We start from the raw sequence: 16,670 nt of genomic DNA, 5'->3' as shown, positions 1-16,670 counted from the left end.
ACATGGATCTACGACATTTTAACAAATTAATGATTACTTCCGTTGAATTGTGGGTGTTTTATTACATTTTCATAGCATTTGAAAAAAATAATTTAAATGTGTTTCAAAACGTGAAACTACACTTTGACTTTGTGCGATCCACTAAACCTCCTCTGATCTTTACTATTCATCCAAGTAGCCTAATCCAGAAGTTCTGCTTTCTTTATCTAAAGAAATTTGGTATAATGTCATATAAAATAGGTTTATTGACTATGAATTTTTTCAATTTTGACCCTGAAAGACAACACAAGGGTTAAAGCACCGTAACTGAAATCTCATTCACCTTCTTTGTAATGGGCTGCAGGAAGAAACTGCATGGATAGATCCAACCAGACAAGTTAGAAAATGTGTGTTGTGTGTGTGTGTGTGTGTGTGTGTGTGTGTGTTTAAGCGACCCCTTTTAAACTCCCAATGATCCCAGTGTTCACAGTGGCAATATCAAACGCTACAACTAATGTCTTTTTTTGTTTTCTTGTTTTCACAAATTATACCTGCGTATGAACAACACGAGCACCATGACTCCATTTTCCTTAGAGGGTATAAAGTGTTACAGCTAAATTAAATTTGGGGCAGCTTGAGTGATTTGCTACTGACATGTTACAAATTAGTTTCATTGTTGTTGGTAAAACTTTATTAAAAAAAAAAAAAAAAAAAGTGCTGTAGTTTTAGAATATTTTCCTATAGGTTTCCTGGAAAGAACCACGAAATTTGATAGTCATTTTATTGAATTATTATGAAGTTGTCAATAGGATGGCAAACTAAATCCAATAAATAGATAAAAATAGAGAAATATTTACTTGGCACAGCTTTAAATGGAGCTTCCCTTTTCAGAAAACTAAAAATTACACAGTTCTATCCTGGAGGAAAATTAAGGACTTTTTGTTTTTTACTTTTTTTAAATCATTTCTCACTACTATGGAGTAGGGTGGGTATCGTTTGGATTTTTACGACGCCGAACCGGTACTTTTTAAAACTATTCAGATTCCTAAAAACAGATTCTTGAAAAACTGGAAAATGACATCAAAGAAAGGCTCTTTCATAGTTTTTTTGTATTGAAAATTATTTAAATTTAACAATATATTAACGTTTTAAAAGTACTTAAACATATAATAAGTATAGTATTTTATGTCAGTTTTGGTGAGCTCAGAGGGGAAAATATGGCATTTTAAAAGTAGCCTACATTTACGGTAGCTAGCTAGCGGTAGACTACAGAGAGAGTGGGATATTTTTACGTCCGTTTCGGAGCGACAGAGGGAAACTATTACCCAACCCGACTACGGAGGGAGCCTTCAGCTTTTAACAGACTTAAACCAACAGTACCATTTCAGTTTTTTTATTTGAGGGTTTTCAACAACTCACTTTTAGGCAAAGAAAAGGATAGTAATTTAGTAATAATATTACATGTTTTAGTTTTACAGAAAAAAGAAAAAACACGTCTGGACAGGACCTAAGTAATGAACTAGGTGTACACGCTTTTGTTACAAAATTTGGACATAACCGTGGCAATGAGGGAGTAGGCAGAAGGGGAACAGGGAGGGAAAAAAAAAAAATATCACATCGATACATATACTCATCCCGCTGTTTTACAAAGATAGTCCCCAACTCGCTCCCTCCCTCCCACCCATACAATACCAACGAGAATAAAAGAAAAGGATACTTGGAGTAAAAAACAGCAAAAGAATCAATATATAATAAAATATAATACGAATTGTACAGTACACTCCGGTTATTTCGGTTGTCCTTTTCAAATCCTGAACACGTTAACAGTTTGAGTCGCGTTTTCTCGCCATCCACGCCTCTTTAAAAAAATGACAAAAAGTAGTGTACATTAAAAACAAGGTCACCAACACTTCTAACTCCGGTTTTTCTTTTTGCTTTTTCAGTCACTTTATTTGTTTTATGGCCTTTTGCGACCAATACCACCCTTTTACTGTTTATATAATGAGGTTCTTTAGGATTTCTTTGTTTCTTCCTAAAAAAAATTCATTTATCTTGGAGGGCAGATGTCATCTCAGTATATAAAAAAAAAAAAAAAAAAAAGGGAGAGATTCTCCACTGGGGGTAAACAGATAAAAACACATACAGAGCAAGAGACACGGACTATACGGTTTAACTGTGAATAATGTGAAAACTATTTGAAAAAATAAACTGGTACTAAAAAGGTACCTCACTTCTACAATCCGTATTATGCGCAAACACTGCTAGTGGGAAATTTCAAAATAAAATAAAAACTGATGGTGAAAAGAAAACTGGATTGATGTTTATTTATTTATTTTCTTTTCTCTCTCTCTCTCTCTCTCTTCAAACGGGTGCTACTAAAATTGTCACATGGTCCAGAGTTCCTCCACCTCAGGTGGGACAGATGAGGAGGCTGGTTCTGATTTTGGGGCTTTTGAAGTCCACTCTAATGTATCAACCACCTCTGCTGCAGTAAATGAGGATTGTATAGAGATATATCCCGTAGGGGTGTGGAGACATTATGCTAGTTACACTAAACCCTCCACATTCTCCCACCTTCTGTTAAAAACTCGCCAGCTCTTGCTTGCTTCTTGGATTATTTAAAAAATAAAAAAACAAACATCAAAACAATCTAGTCTAGAAAAATTTTTTTTTTTTTGTTTGTTTTTTTTGTTTTACTGACTGAACTCCGTCAGAACTGTTGATCTCTCGGGCTGGACCACAACCGGGACCGCTAGCTCGGCAACTTGGGGCGTTAGCTCAACAACTGGGACCGTAAGCTCCACTGGTGAATGGTCCGCCTCCGACGGCGGCGATTTCGTCTTCATCAGTTCCCAGTTGCCACCGGTCATCACCCCGCCCCGGCAGCAGAACGCGTGGCGCGCCAGGAGCTGCGAGTTCCAGAAACGGTGTCGGCATTTGCGGCACTGGAAAGCCGCTTGTTTAAGATGCTGGCCCCGGTGTTTCAAGGCTTTGTGGAGGGAGCTGGTGCGCTTGCCACACACCTGGCACCGCAGACGGGTGTGGCGCCCTGAGTTTCTCGGCGGGTGCCGGGTGGCGTGGTGCACCAGCAGAGAACCCTGCTTGGCGTACGTGGTGCTGGGGCAGATGGGACAGGGGAAGCGCTTGATGGGGAAGTCCATCGAGGTCAGGCCGGTGACTTTGACGGCCCCGCCGTACCACGACTTGGCTCGCGTCATGCCGCCCTTCATCCTCAGCTGGGCCAGGAGCAGCTTCTTCTTGAGCTGCGCCTGCAGTCGGCCCCTCCTCTTCCTCAGAACCAACAGCTTCCGGCGGGTGTCTTTGCTCAGAGGGACACCCACCAGCTTCCCATCTCTCATGATGCTGTGGATCAGCACTCGCCTTTTTTTTTTCCTTTGCTTTTTTGTTTGTCCATGCTGCTTTTGGAAGTTTTTTGAGCGGTAGTGAAAAGGGTGCTGCTGCTGCTGCTGCTGCGGTTGCTGCGGTTGCGAGCCGGAGGCCCCTTGCTGCATGTGAGACGACGCTGCGTAGTTTGAACCCGACCCAGAGTCATAGAAGAGCGCAGGGTACCCCGAGGGTTGGGACTGGTTGATGCGCTGGCCACTGCGGTCGAGGCCGTGCTGCGACAGCTTGTGGCGCACCAAGCTGTTGGAGTAGGCAAAGGCTTTACCGCATACTTCACACCGAAAGGACTTCTCCAGCCCCACGCCGCCACCGTGGACAGTCTGTTGGTGTGCCGTCAGGTGGAAATAGTGGCGGAACGATTTCCAGCACACCGTACAGGTATAAAGCCTCTGAGAGGGGGTGCCAGATGTCGGAGACTTCTCTCCTTGGGAGCAGGATGAGAAGTAGTCAGAGTTCCCCGGGGCGGCGCCTTGACTGATGGCGGCGGCTGCGGCGGCGGCCGCTGCCGCTGCGGCGGCGCCTTTAACCCTCCTCCCCTGGCTGTCGATCTCACCTTTTCTGTGCAACTTCCCGTGTCTCACTAGGCTCTGTGCGTAGGCGAACATCTTCCCGCACAGATTGCATTTGTAGTTCTTTTGACCAGAGTGCACGGTCAGGTGCTTGGTGAGGTGGAACGGCTCCCGGAACAGTTTGCCACAGACGTCGCAGGGGTGAGGCTTCTCCCCCGTGTGAACGCGGTTGTGGCGCCGCAGGGTCTCCGCCCTCCTGAAGCGTTTGCAACAAATCTGACAGCTGTACGGCCTCTCCGACCCGTCCCCCGGCGGCGCAGGGCTCCTTCGTCTCCTGACGATGGTGCTGGGGTCCCGCTTTTCTCTGGGCTTCCTCGGCCTGCGGGGCTTCGTGTGGGGGTGGCTCGGGTGGGTCAGGGGCATGGTGGAACCGTTGAGGCTGGACGTGGAGGACGGTCCGCCCAGGTTACCAAACCCCAACCCCCCCAGCAGGCCTCCGATGATATCCCTCCTCTCTCCTTCCCGGCCTTCTGAGTTTATGTCACATGAGGCTGCGGCGGCAGCGGCAATGGCCGACATTGCACTGCTGGTGACCTCATCCTCCGAATCATCCAATAGGGAGGAGAGGGGGAGGTGTGGCTGCTGTGGCTGTTGGTGGTGGTGCTGCTGCTGCTGCGGTTGCTGGCTCTGTGGGTGGGGATGAAGAGTTGGGGCTAAAGGGGCCTTACGCAGAGTTTGATTGGTCATATCACCGGCTAGCGTGCTCTCTGAGGAGTACAGGGACGAGGATTGCGATCGCCTGTAGTCATCGACTCCGCTGCTGTAGGACTGATTCTGGTAGCGATTTCTGGAATAATCGGTTGCATACTTGTCATTAGCCATTGCTGCCCCATCGTTTGGGATTCCCACCCGGTCTCCGCTGCTTCCCATTTTACTGCCGTTCGGGTTGGACGATCCACTCCTGCCGCCGCCGCCGGCCCGGTTCTTTGAGCTCCGCGGAGGTTTGCCACAGGCACCTGACGCGGCGTGGTTGAGGAGAGAGGTGCTCTCGCGGAAGCAACGCCCGCAAGCCGGGCAGCGGAAAGGCTTCTCGTCGTGAATCTTCTCGTGTCTCGTAAGGGACTCGCGGCGGTTGAAGGACTTCTGGCAGATGTTGCAGGCAAAAGGCCGGTTTTCTGAGTGGGTGACACTGTGCTGGATGAGGTGACCTCTCTTTTTGAACCTCTTCCCACACTCGCCACAGCAGAATATCCTCTCTGGGCTGGGGGAGTTTCCGTCCGACTTCCTGTTTTGGCTTTCTGGTGGCAAGCCGTGGCTGCGGAGATGCCTTCGGAGACTGGAGAGGTGGGTGAAGGTTTTGCCACATTCACCGCAGTGGTAAAGGGGTTCTGGTTCGGGCTGGCCAGAGGAACAGTTACTGTCTTGGGATTTGGACAACTGTTGGTTACGGTTGGCTACGAGCACAGAGGTGGAGCTTGAGGAAGGGGGGCCAGACGAAGAGGATGAGATGGTGGAGGATGACTGCTGTTGCTGCGAGGACGGTGAGAGGATAGAGGAATGCGATGGCTCGCTTGCAATGCCACTTATCCTAACACCCCCAGATCCTCCTCCCACGAGGCCCGATGAGGAGCTCTGACTGTGCCCACTCGAGCTGCTGTTATGGCAGTTAACCACACTGCTACTGCTATGGCTGTGACCACTGCTCTCCGCTTTCCTCTGGGGCAGGTAGCCCGCCATTGCTTTCTTCCTCCTGCTTCCTCCGCTCGAGGCAGACGAAGACGAGCTGTCTCCCGTCTTTGCATCGTCTTTGGAGAGGGACAGGTGCAGGGGCAGGGGGAGGGGAAGGCCAGCCTCTTGCTGCATTAGTGATGCTATCTGGTTAGAGGAAAGGACTGGAATGCCTTGGAAATCAAAGCCACCCAGCGGGGCAGGCTGGGGAGCCGGGTGGAGAGGGTGCGGGTGGTGAGTGTGGCTGTGTGGATGAGATAAGGCATGGGGGGTCAGCTGCTGCTGTTGCTGCTGAGGCGGTGGAGCTGTGTGGCTGTGGCTGTGGGAGGAGTGAAGGGCGGGGGGAGGGGCCAGGGCCGAGTTGGACTCACTGACCCCTTGGCCCAGACCCAGGCCCAAGTGGTTGTGAGTGCCTTGCTGGACGAGGAACTGCTCCAGGCTGCTGTTGGTGGGCACGCCGGACAGGAAGTACTGGTTGGCGGCGAGCATGCAGCTGAACTGCTGGTGGAGGCTGCGGGGATCCGACTGGCTGACTAAGGGGACTGCGGTGCTGCCGGAGGGGTTGTTGGAGGCCGCGGAAGAGGTAGAGGGGGAGGCCGAGGAAGAGGTGGGACCAGTGGAGGGCTGAGGGACAGAGAGACCCGGGTGCAGCGGCGGAGGCGGGGGCGCAGGCGTGACAACTCCGCCGCTGCTCCCGCCAAAGTCAAAGCGGCCCATCCCGGAGTGGAGCTGCTCCTGAGCCAGCGCAGCCTCGGCCGGGTGGAAAGGCCGCAGAAACTGGGGGTACCCCGAGCTCCCGCTACCACTGCTGCTGCTGCTGCTCATCTTGCTGGACTTCCGGGAACTGTGGGACGAAGAGGACGACTGGCTCTGATGGGAGATGGATGGGGGAGGGGCGCCCATTTTGGCGAATAAGGACGAGGAGTCGGCGAAGGCATTGCTCCGAGAACTCTGGAGGGACCCGAGGCCGAGGCCAGACAGGAGGCTCCCAGAGCCGTCGGCGGAGGGCTGGTGCTGCTGCTGGAGCTGCTGCTGATGCTGCAGCTGGACCTGCTGCTGGTGGCTCAGTTGGCGCTCCAACCCGAGGCCTTTGAACTGGTGGGCCTGGTGTCCACTCAGCATCTCCAAAATGTCCATGGGGTACTTGCTGAACTGGAACATCTTCCAATACAGCTGTGGCAGAGTGTCACGTAGCCACAACTGCCACGTGCACTAAGCCGGTTTGTTTGCTGGGAAACAGCAGTGACCCCTTGTCAAAATGGACCAGGTGGGGTTTTCAGAGGTAGTCCTGACCGCCCCCCCCCCTGGCCCCCCCACACTTCCAACAAACTGCTATATTCCACCAAAAGCCGATGCTCGATTTTTTTTCACATAAATGTATAAATATTTTTACTCCTCATTTAAGAGTGCTTCTGTGAGATTTTATAAAAAAAAAAAGGTCATAAATAGGCAATAAAACTAAATTATACTATTAAAAAGGAAAAAAAAAAGAAAAACTGTCTGTAGTGTTTCTTTAAAGGGTTCCATAGCCATTGGCGGATTTTTAAAATTCAGGTCAGTAGTCCCATGAAGTGCAGTGTGTCCGTTATTTCAGTGGAGGGTGAACCATTGCTTCACTGCCCTTCTGTCCCCTCATGGAGTTCTTCGGACAGCCTGAAGAACGACAGGGAAAAGGAAAGACACCGTAATGTCAAGTTAGTGATTCAGTGACTTTATACAGAGACCAAAACAAAAACACTTTTGGCATTGGGAGTTCAACAACACTGTATTGCTTTTCTTGCAGACGGAGACTCAATTCCCGGATGCTGAACGTCTCAACGGAAACTGAATAAACAAAACACAAGAGACTGATTTAGCTCAAGATGAAGATTTTTTTTCCTTTTCATTTTAAGCTTCAGTACTCATTATTGAACCCGACATGTAATGTTGGTCAGTTCATTTATTGAGCTGATGATATTATTGATGGAAGAACCTAGAAATTCACTTGTTGTTTTTCGGCATACTGCAAATTCTTCAGCTGGCTCTTTTATCAGCCAGTTTAAACCCAATGAACCAACAGCTACTGTAAACTTATAACTCCCCTTTGTGAGAGTTTTCCTCCATTCCTTAAAATATCCAAAAGAAGAGTACAGTCTGGTTGCACAATGTCTTTCGGTCACTGTTTTAATGTGATATAGCAGTTTTAATCACACTAGTGTTTAGTTAAAAAAATGCATTACTAGGCAGGCACAAAGCTGAATAGAGAAACCAAACAGCAATAAAAAAAAAAAAGTATAAACAGTCAAAAAGAAGATACAAATGCAACTTTCATACACTGGTTTCCATTGATTAAAAACGGAAATATTGGTGCAATAATCTCAACATTTAATTATGATATTGGTTTTCTAAGTGTGGCCGACTATTTGAAATGTATTTGTATCTTCACACTATGTAGACACTAGAGAGGGTGAAAAGAAATGGCAGCGGTGGCTCAAAATTGAGGTAAAATTGGGTGGTGATGGCACAGTGAATATCACACATGCCTTTGGTGTGGGAGACCTGGGTTCGATTCCCATTGAGATACATCAACCAATGTGACCCCGAGCAAGGCACTTAACCCCTAGTTGCTCCAGAGGTGTGCAACCTCTGATATAGAGAATTTGTGCGTCAGCTAAATGACATGTAAGCCAGACGACTCCTGGATAACAAAAAGAGGCCCGGGACTAAGCAATGCATAGACCGCCAACAGGTCTTTGTGTGGTTGGTTTAGAATCCGTTTTAAGAGTATTGTGATTTTGAGTAATGAACACTAGTTGTTTTTAACAAAAATATTTAGATTCTACAACATCTCCTTAGTCTGAATACTGCCATCTGCCAATTCATCTGCAAAGATAACTTTCTTTACGATAGAAATTAGGCTTATTTCACTGTAGGCAACAACCTGCTGCTTTCTTCCTGACCAAAGCATAAGCATGAAAGAAACTAATTTTTAACATCTTAATTCTGACCTTCCTCTGGCTTACAACAACTCTCCCGAGACAGAAACCAGAGAAGCTAAACATCCTCATATGTGCCGTCACATCTGCGTACAGTCTGAAGCTCGGCAGAGCGACGCTGTGGACTCATAACGCAGGCTGATCCGGTATCCGAGGAATCTTCAAATTACAGCAGTAATGAAAAGGAAAGAAAAGAAAGAAAAAACACACCTGCTGTTACTTAAAGCTCTGTATGTCTTTAATGTGTCAAATGTTCTTCAGAAAGCACATAGTACAAGGTAGGTAACTGTTAAAAAGCTGATGAACCACAAGGCGAAACATACTGATGTTGATTTTGAGAAGAAAGGTGCTTCTGTTCACCACACGGTCTTCTATACAAAAATATCCACTCGTAGAAGCGGTCTCCTATAATTCTAGGAACGAGACTGTCGAGGAAGAAAGGAAGCATTTTGAACAGGCATACAATAGGGCTGCAGCCCGCTGAAGAACAAACTACACAAACATTTGTCAAGTATAACTTTCACAAAAATCACACTTTCCAAACTCAAAACAAACGTCTGCTGCTGTCCAGCTACTATCTAAATATTGCTCAGGTTTGTCGAACTGGGACGGATTGAAATTAATGGCATCCAACTAAGTTAAAGATCTGTTAAAAATATTTGTGTGGCAATGTAACTGAATTAAGACAGACATACATTCGCAACAACAATCTAATGAACTGCAAAACAACGATACAAATGTCAGCTTTGTAGCTTTGGGATAGATCTAGTCATTTTTCAGAAAGCAGCACGAGGCAGCGTGTTGTCAAACCGGCCTCAAACGCTGCAGAGTTTCATTCCAGTTACACCAGTAGGCCTGTAACAATTACATTTTTTTACGTAATCACCATTTCTTTGTTTAACTGCAATGAATTGCTAACATTAGCTAAGGTTCTAAGGGGTATAACTGTTGATGGTAATGGTCAGTTCTATGCTCATTTAAGAATACAATGTTTTATGATAAAAAGGAGGCGTGTTACACTTCACAGGCTGTGTACTTATGTTGTTACCATAGACCTTAAAAGGAAATGGACACGGGATTCGACGGAGACCAGTGAAGTCTATTAGAAGCACTTTTGCGGTGATGGCTGAGCGTTACTGCGCAGCCTCAAACAGAGAGACAACGTAGATGTGACGTGAGCAACCGGTCTGAAAGTTGGAAGTCTTCTGGTAGCTGTGCCAAGAGAAATCTCAATCATTCCCAATCTTGCAGAACAAAGGAATAACGTTGACCGCGAGTGACATTGAGATGGGTTTTTCCCCCCCATTGCCTGTATCATTTCCCCATCCCCCGTGAATATAAGTATACCTCGTTACCCCTACCTCATTATTTAACAATGTATACTTTTCTTAAAATATCCTAGTTGTTCGTGGATAAATGCTTTTTATATGAATTCGCTTGCCACATACCGAAGTATTTCCAATCCATCAAAACATGGCTGAAATATTTTGATACGATGCTTGTATGGACTATCTATGGGCTTCTCTCTCGACTGTATGCCTCCACGTCCCCCCCCAATTGCCTGCGAGCTTCTCCTGTACTATACGGTAATTTATCTACTATGCAACAGTATGTTGCGTGGTTATGACACAATCGTTGGTCTATTTTTACAAAAACAGCTGCTACAGAACCATAACGTGAGATACAAGATAATGGAGCCTTTTATAAATTGTCATGTTTCTTTAGAAATAAACGATGGACAAATAGAGTCTTTAAACGCTTCAGATGTAAAGTTATTCGCTGTCAAAGTGACGCCAAAATGAATGGGAGTCAATGGAATACTAGGAGAAGGTGATGGCTTGTTAGCCTCAGAATCTCCCCATAGCAGGTACACTTTCCTGATGCTCGCTTACCCCCTTGGTTGTTACATTATCTGGGTCACATGACAGTGATATTACCAAAAGGTGTATCTGGGATTCATTCAAAACTTTATTTGCTTGAAAAAGTAATCCATCAATAAATATTTAGCAATTTGACTTAAAGAGACAATGACATTGTTAAATCGCAATCATTTCCGAGACAATTGTATGGTACAATTTGGAATTTGTTACAGGTAAATGCAGGTTAGCTGGACAGAAAACTAGCACGACCCAGATTCTGTAGCTGATCTTACCGATTAGTGCTCTTTTACCCTGACAAAAAGGGGGGGGGGAAAATAAAATAAATTGCATGGCGATTGTCTGCATTAAAAATCAGACTCCGTTCTCAGTGGCACATGACCGCCCATCCACGATGTAGGAGGAATTTCCTATATCGTATATAATGTACAATATCGTGATATTTTCCGTGGCAATACTGTATCGATACACAGACGCCAAGTATCTATTATACATGGTCAGTTTGTCTGCTTGACAATCCCATTTTGCAGCAATAAAATTAAAGTGAGGTGAACAAACAAGAGAAGTGTCTCTTTTTAGATAAATCAGATGTTGACAAAGTTTCCTTTTGGGGACATCATTTGAAATTGGGAAAAATTTGAAGTCGGAAAAATTTTTATAAATGGCAATATAATCGCAGAATATTGCAATATGTTCAAAATTGCAATAATATCGTATCGTGACGATATCGTATCGTGACGATATCGTATCGTGACGATATCGTATCGCGAGGCCTCTGGTGATTCCCACCCCTGCTAACGGTATGCAATTCTAAGGAACCACCTTTGAAGTCCGTTTGCTACAGTTTTGTTGGTGTGTCAGTGGGAAAAACAAATATCCAAAAAAACAAAAAATAACCAAAAAAAACGAGCAGTGTTCAAAACAGACTGAACGCACTATGCATGACTGTTTGGACCTTTATACACAAACATTTGTGTTAAATGGTCTCAGAAAACCACAAGAAACTGAGCAACATTTGCACCAGGACGTTCAGTGCATAATCCTTTCCACATTTTATATATATAGTATGTATGTGGAAAGGATTATGCACTGAACACTTGGCAGTGCTGGATGTGACCCTGGGCTCAAATCCCCCAAACAGCGAACACCCTTTCTGCTGAAGTGTCCCATTACATGACGGGGGCAAAAAAAAAAAAAAAAAAAGAACTTTATACATGAAGGACTCCACAAAACATCAAAGCAAATGAATGTTAGATAGCAAGTAGAAATAAAGAGCCTAAATGACAGTTGCATCAGTTTTTAATTGATGTTGGTTAGGTTACAGCTGATGTGAGGGAAGTTATACCTGTAACTATAACCTAAAGTTGATTTCTTAACGGGACAGAAAACATTTAGAGGGAAGTCATTTTCATTACTTCTCATTGAGCTTGTTCTATGATAAACAAAAAAAAAAAAGAAATGAGGGACCTAAACAATTAATCAAGTAGTGTATCACTAGGGAAACATTATCTATACAATTAAGAGGCCAGGACTATGACTGACTGAGCTTCTCTGTGTGTATTAGGATAGTTGTGGCAGCGCTTTGTGGCCCTTCACCTCATTAACAAACTTTAGAAATGTTCTGCATGCATTTAAAACATTATGGAGAATTTCTTTTAAAGAAAAAGTACCTTAAACCAACGCTATCTGTAGCGTTCATATCAGCGATCACAGTAAAGTAGGGCTGCAACTAACGATTATATTCATAATTAATCTGTTGATTTATTTCTCGATTAGTTGTTTGGTCTGTAAAATGTCAGAAAATGGTGAAAAATGTGGATCAGTATTTCCCAAAGCCCAGGATGACGTCCTCAAATGTCTTGTTTTGTCCACAACTCAAAGATATTCAGTTTACTGTCACAGAGGAGAGAAGAAACTAGAACATATTCAAATTTAAGAAGCTGGAATCAATTTTTGGTTTTTACTTTGGTCTTAAAGAATTACTCAAACCGACTGATCGATTATCAAAATAGTTGGCGATTAATTTGAGTTGACAACTAATCGATTAATCTTTGCAGCTCTACAGTAAAGCTTGTTAAGAGTCTAAATCAACCGATCAGTTTCAGAGGTTATTAAACAACTTTCTCTGTGAGAGAAGAAGAAACGTGTCGCTGACTCTTATCCAACATGAGAGAAAGAAAATGCACAACTTGTCACATCACAGCTCCACGGTGCACAGCAGGTATCTCAACCTATTAAGTCCATTTTCAAGTTCCAAAAATCTCACGATGAAAACAATTACAGAGCTGTCAGGTTGTCAGGTGAAATGAATTATGGACATACTGCAGAGGAGCTCAAAATGGAATTCTAGTGCAAGAATAATATATAGTAGTATATTTACTTTTTTTAAATTTCATGTGTTCTTAGAAAATGTCCTGTGACCCTGACTGCATTTATATAAGGACACTCTACTGTTTAACTAATGCACAGATTTACACTGTATTTCATAATACTGACAATTACTTACAAGATGACTACATGATTGATATCAAAATATCCTGTTTTTTAGTCTTTTTTTCTTCTGAAATCCAGTGCTTACTTGCGTTTAATTTGTTGTTGTTTGTTTAGGACTGTTGTAATTGTTCATTATATAATTGCTGTATTTTATGTGTTTTTTTTAGCCCATTTAGATGTTTCAAACTGACACTAGCTGGGGGAACAATATTTCATTTTTTGTATGTACAGAAGTACACATGATAATGACAATTAAGTAAATCTTGAATCTCTTGTTCTCCTCTTCCTTAGGTGGGATTCCTTCTATAAACCAAGGGGTTTTCTTAATCTCACCTGCACAATCTTTATTCTATTACTTTATTTTCTTGTGTTACTGTTGTCTTGCTTTTATTGTGCAAAATAAACAAATTGAAGTTAAATTGTGTTTAAAGACAAAGTTACATGTTTCTTATTCATTAAAAAATAAAAATAAAAAAAAAGGTAGGCGACTTTTTAAATTATAAAAGAAAAAAAATCTTATTTGGAAATAACTTTTTACACACACACACACACACACACACACACACATACACACACACACACACGTCATTAGTTAGTCTGAACTGATTCTGCATCAGTGTTTGCAAAAAGCATGCTCCGATTTGTGCATAGTTCAAAATGACATCTCATCTGAATATCCTTCAACCCGCACGGTTAATGTAGGTAAGTTAGTATCAAGCAGGTTGGGAGGAGAGCTAATTAAGTTAACAGTTAGTTTGACAATTTGGGGGGAGCGTGTTTGCATGTTGTTTCCATCTTACCGACTGATCCCCAGGTCTGGAGCTCCCTGCTGGACCGCAGCTGTTTAGGGGAGGGGGGCGGTGGAAATGTCTGCTCTCTCCGCCGACTTCAGGTCGACGGCCTGAAACAGACGTACCGATGACAGAGCAGGTTAGACGGATACAAATTACAGTTATCACTCACTCGCCAGCGTCTGCTAGCATCCATCAATCACTCAGCTAGCTTAACGTTAACCAACTGCCGAAATGCTGCACTAACGAAATCACATGATGTCTGCCTCATTTAAAACAGTGGCACATTACAGTGTGTTTTAAATTAAGCTATAATGTGTGTAACAGCGGTAAAAAATAAATAAAAACCTGATAAATATAACTGAACTGACATAAAGGATGTAGCTAGCTAGCTAGCTAACGTTAGCGTTATCCCGGTTGCATAGCATAGCGCTAGCAGCTTGGCTGCGCTTAGCTTGGTAGCTAGCAAATTAGCCAACATACCACTGCTGGAAACGGCTTGTGTTTGTCTTTTTTTCTTTTCTTTTTTTTTTTTGTTTACCTTGTAGCCCAATATGGATAGATGCAGAGAGAAGCTCAGAAACATGGGAGCAAAAGTGTGAAAACATCGAGCGGGGAGTGCGCCGTGAGAGCGGGGTCCCTACTGCCCGTCAGCGGGGCCTTTTTCTTCATCCATGGAAAAACACTGTGAAAGGCCTGGCTCTCCATCGGCCCGGGAGGGCTGCTTTTCACTCGCTAACAAAAAGTATTTCCGTTGGCCCGGCCCGATATGTCCATTGTCTGCCGCCAAATTCCTACCGCTCCACCGGCTTTACTGCTCGACTTCACCCAAACGGCGCCTTTGTTTTGTTTCCGTCGTGTTTTTCCTTCTTTTCTCCTCGGTTTGCTGTTTTCCGCCCCGTGTCAGATTTAGGTGCCCCCCCTCTGTATACGACGGCTCCTCCGATGCTGCCTGGATGCTGCTAGCGTTAAAATGGTAGTTTCCTGTCTGCATAATGGTTCCGGGTAGAGCCGAGCACAGGTTGGTCTGTCCGGCGGCGACCACTCACCGCTTCTGCTCCACGCACATCCACCTCTTCCTCTCCGTTTGCCAAATATGGATTCAAAATATGGAGTCAATCCAGCATGATGCTCATGAATAAATAAACCGTGTGTGTGTGTGTGTGTGTGTGTGTGTTTGTGTGTACGTGCGCGTACATGCATGCATGTTTTCACGCCATTAAAAATATATCACCGTGCATTCTGACATTGTGTCATTAAGCTCCTGTGTGAAGTGTGTGTTTACATATGTGTGTGTGTGTGTGTGTGTGTGTGAAATTTTAATGAGTCAATTAAGGATCATTACGGCGCATGCTGCATAACATTACAAAGGGGTGTGTGTGTGCTGCTGTGTACCTACTGCCTAATTTGCATTCAATTACAGTTATCATTAGTAGGCCTACAGTATTTCTGCTTGTGGCTGATGTGTGGGTGTTTGAATGTGTGCAACTGGCTTTGTGTGTGTGTGTGTGTGTGTGTGTGTGCGGGCGAAAAACCTGACAAAATTCCCAGGTTTTCTGGCTGCACTTCTGCATGTGTGTGCCCCATGCATGCTGCTATTTTGCACTTGCACGTGTTCCAAGTAATACACCTGTTAGATTTTATTTTTGTTCAATGTTGTGAAAATATTAAACACTGGATCCTATATTTTCTATCAAAACACAGAATAGTCAAAGTCCTAATAAAAGCTCGAGAGGACTATTAAAAGGATCAGATGGCAACAAACTACTGAAAAAGCCGTCCATTCATCCTGAGAGTTGGAGTGTGATTGTGTGGGGATGCCTTTCACTCCCATTGTCACACTAATGCATAAAGGCAGCTTAAAGGGCAGTGAGGTGGTAAGTAGACAGCAGTGAATCTGAGCCCGCCTTAATAATGTGGGTCCTGTCATTTTCTCATTAAGCAACCGTAATGAACTTAATAATTTGTGCTAAATTGGGGGGGGGGAGTGGTTGGGTGGATAGGTGTTATTTCCCTGTGCGGGGCCTCAAATTGCTCCCTCGGGTGTAGAAACACGGGCTGATTTTTAGAAACAATAGTTGGTATCACACACACACACACACACACACACACACACACACACAATTTAGACTAAATAGCTATGAAATAATAAACTGCAGCCCTGAAAGCAATGCTGTTACACTGTGAATAGGGCTGCTTTCGTTATCATTTCACCTAGCTGAACAATACATTGTTCTTCTAAAACACATGTCAAAACTCAAGGCCCGCGGGCCAAATCCGGCCCCTTGCAGATTTTGATCGGGCCCGCATATCAAGTTAGGTTCACAATAAATGTTGGCCCGCCTAGTTTTTGTAGCTTTTTCAATGTTTTGTCGCTTTTTATGAAGTTTTTCCCACTTTTTCCCGACTCTTCTGGGGCCTTATCTGGTGTAAGTTTTTGTTGCTTTTTTTCTTTGGTGGCTAAGTTACTTCTTTGGGGCTGTATGTGGACCAAGCTGTAAGTGAGAAGGCTATACGACACACGCAATAATCCAGTAAAAGATCCTTGACTTTTTCGATGAAATAAAAGCATGTGAATAAACTAAACATGACCGGCCCTTGATGGGATTCTCAGTTTACAGTGTGCTTCTTAGTGAAATTGAGTTTGACACCTTTGTTCTAAAATGTCAAAAAAAAAAATCTTAAAAATACTCGTTTGTCCGATCAACAGTCCAAATCCCAAAGCTATTCAGTTTACGATTATATAAAATGGAAAAAGCATCACATCCTCACATCTGTCGACTAACGATAAATCAACTCCGTTGTTTTAGCTCCAACTGATAAACGGTGACACTGTAAAATAAAAACACAAATCTCAGTCAAATCTCATCACAATAAGACACAAACAAGGCTAAGTGGGATTTTTTTTATTGT

At 44.1% G+C, this 16,670-nt stretch overlaps 1 protein-coding gene across 1 annotated transcript; it reads right to left on the bottom strand.

The window, feature by feature from the left end:
• Nucleotides 1-1,356: 1,356 nt before the first annotated feature.
• Nucleotides 1,357-14,870, bottom strand: LOC120571539. The gene is made up of 3 exons (XM_039820539.1): nucleotides 14,299-14,870; nucleotides 13,767-13,867; nucleotides 1,357-7,274 (listed from the first exon to the last, which is right to left on the bottom strand). Exon 3 carries the CDS (start codon nucleotides 6,780-6,782, stop codon nucleotides 2,673-2,675), a length of 4,110 nt encoding a protein of 1,369 aa, XP_039676473.1. The 5' UTR covers nucleotides 6,783-7,274; nucleotides 13,767-13,867; nucleotides 14,299-14,870; the 3' UTR covers nucleotides 1,357-2,672.
• Nucleotides 14,871-16,670: the final 1,800 nt, after the last annotated feature.

The sequence above is a fragment of the Perca fluviatilis genome, chromosome 13 (assembly GCF_010015445.1).
Source record: "Perca fluviatilis chromosome 13, GENO_Pfluv_1.0, whole genome shotgun sequence".
NCBI classification, from domain to species: domain Eukaryota; kingdom Metazoa; phylum Chordata; class Actinopteri; order Perciformes; family Percidae; genus Perca; species Perca fluviatilis.
This window is presented reverse-complemented; position numbering and strand designations above follow the sequence as displayed.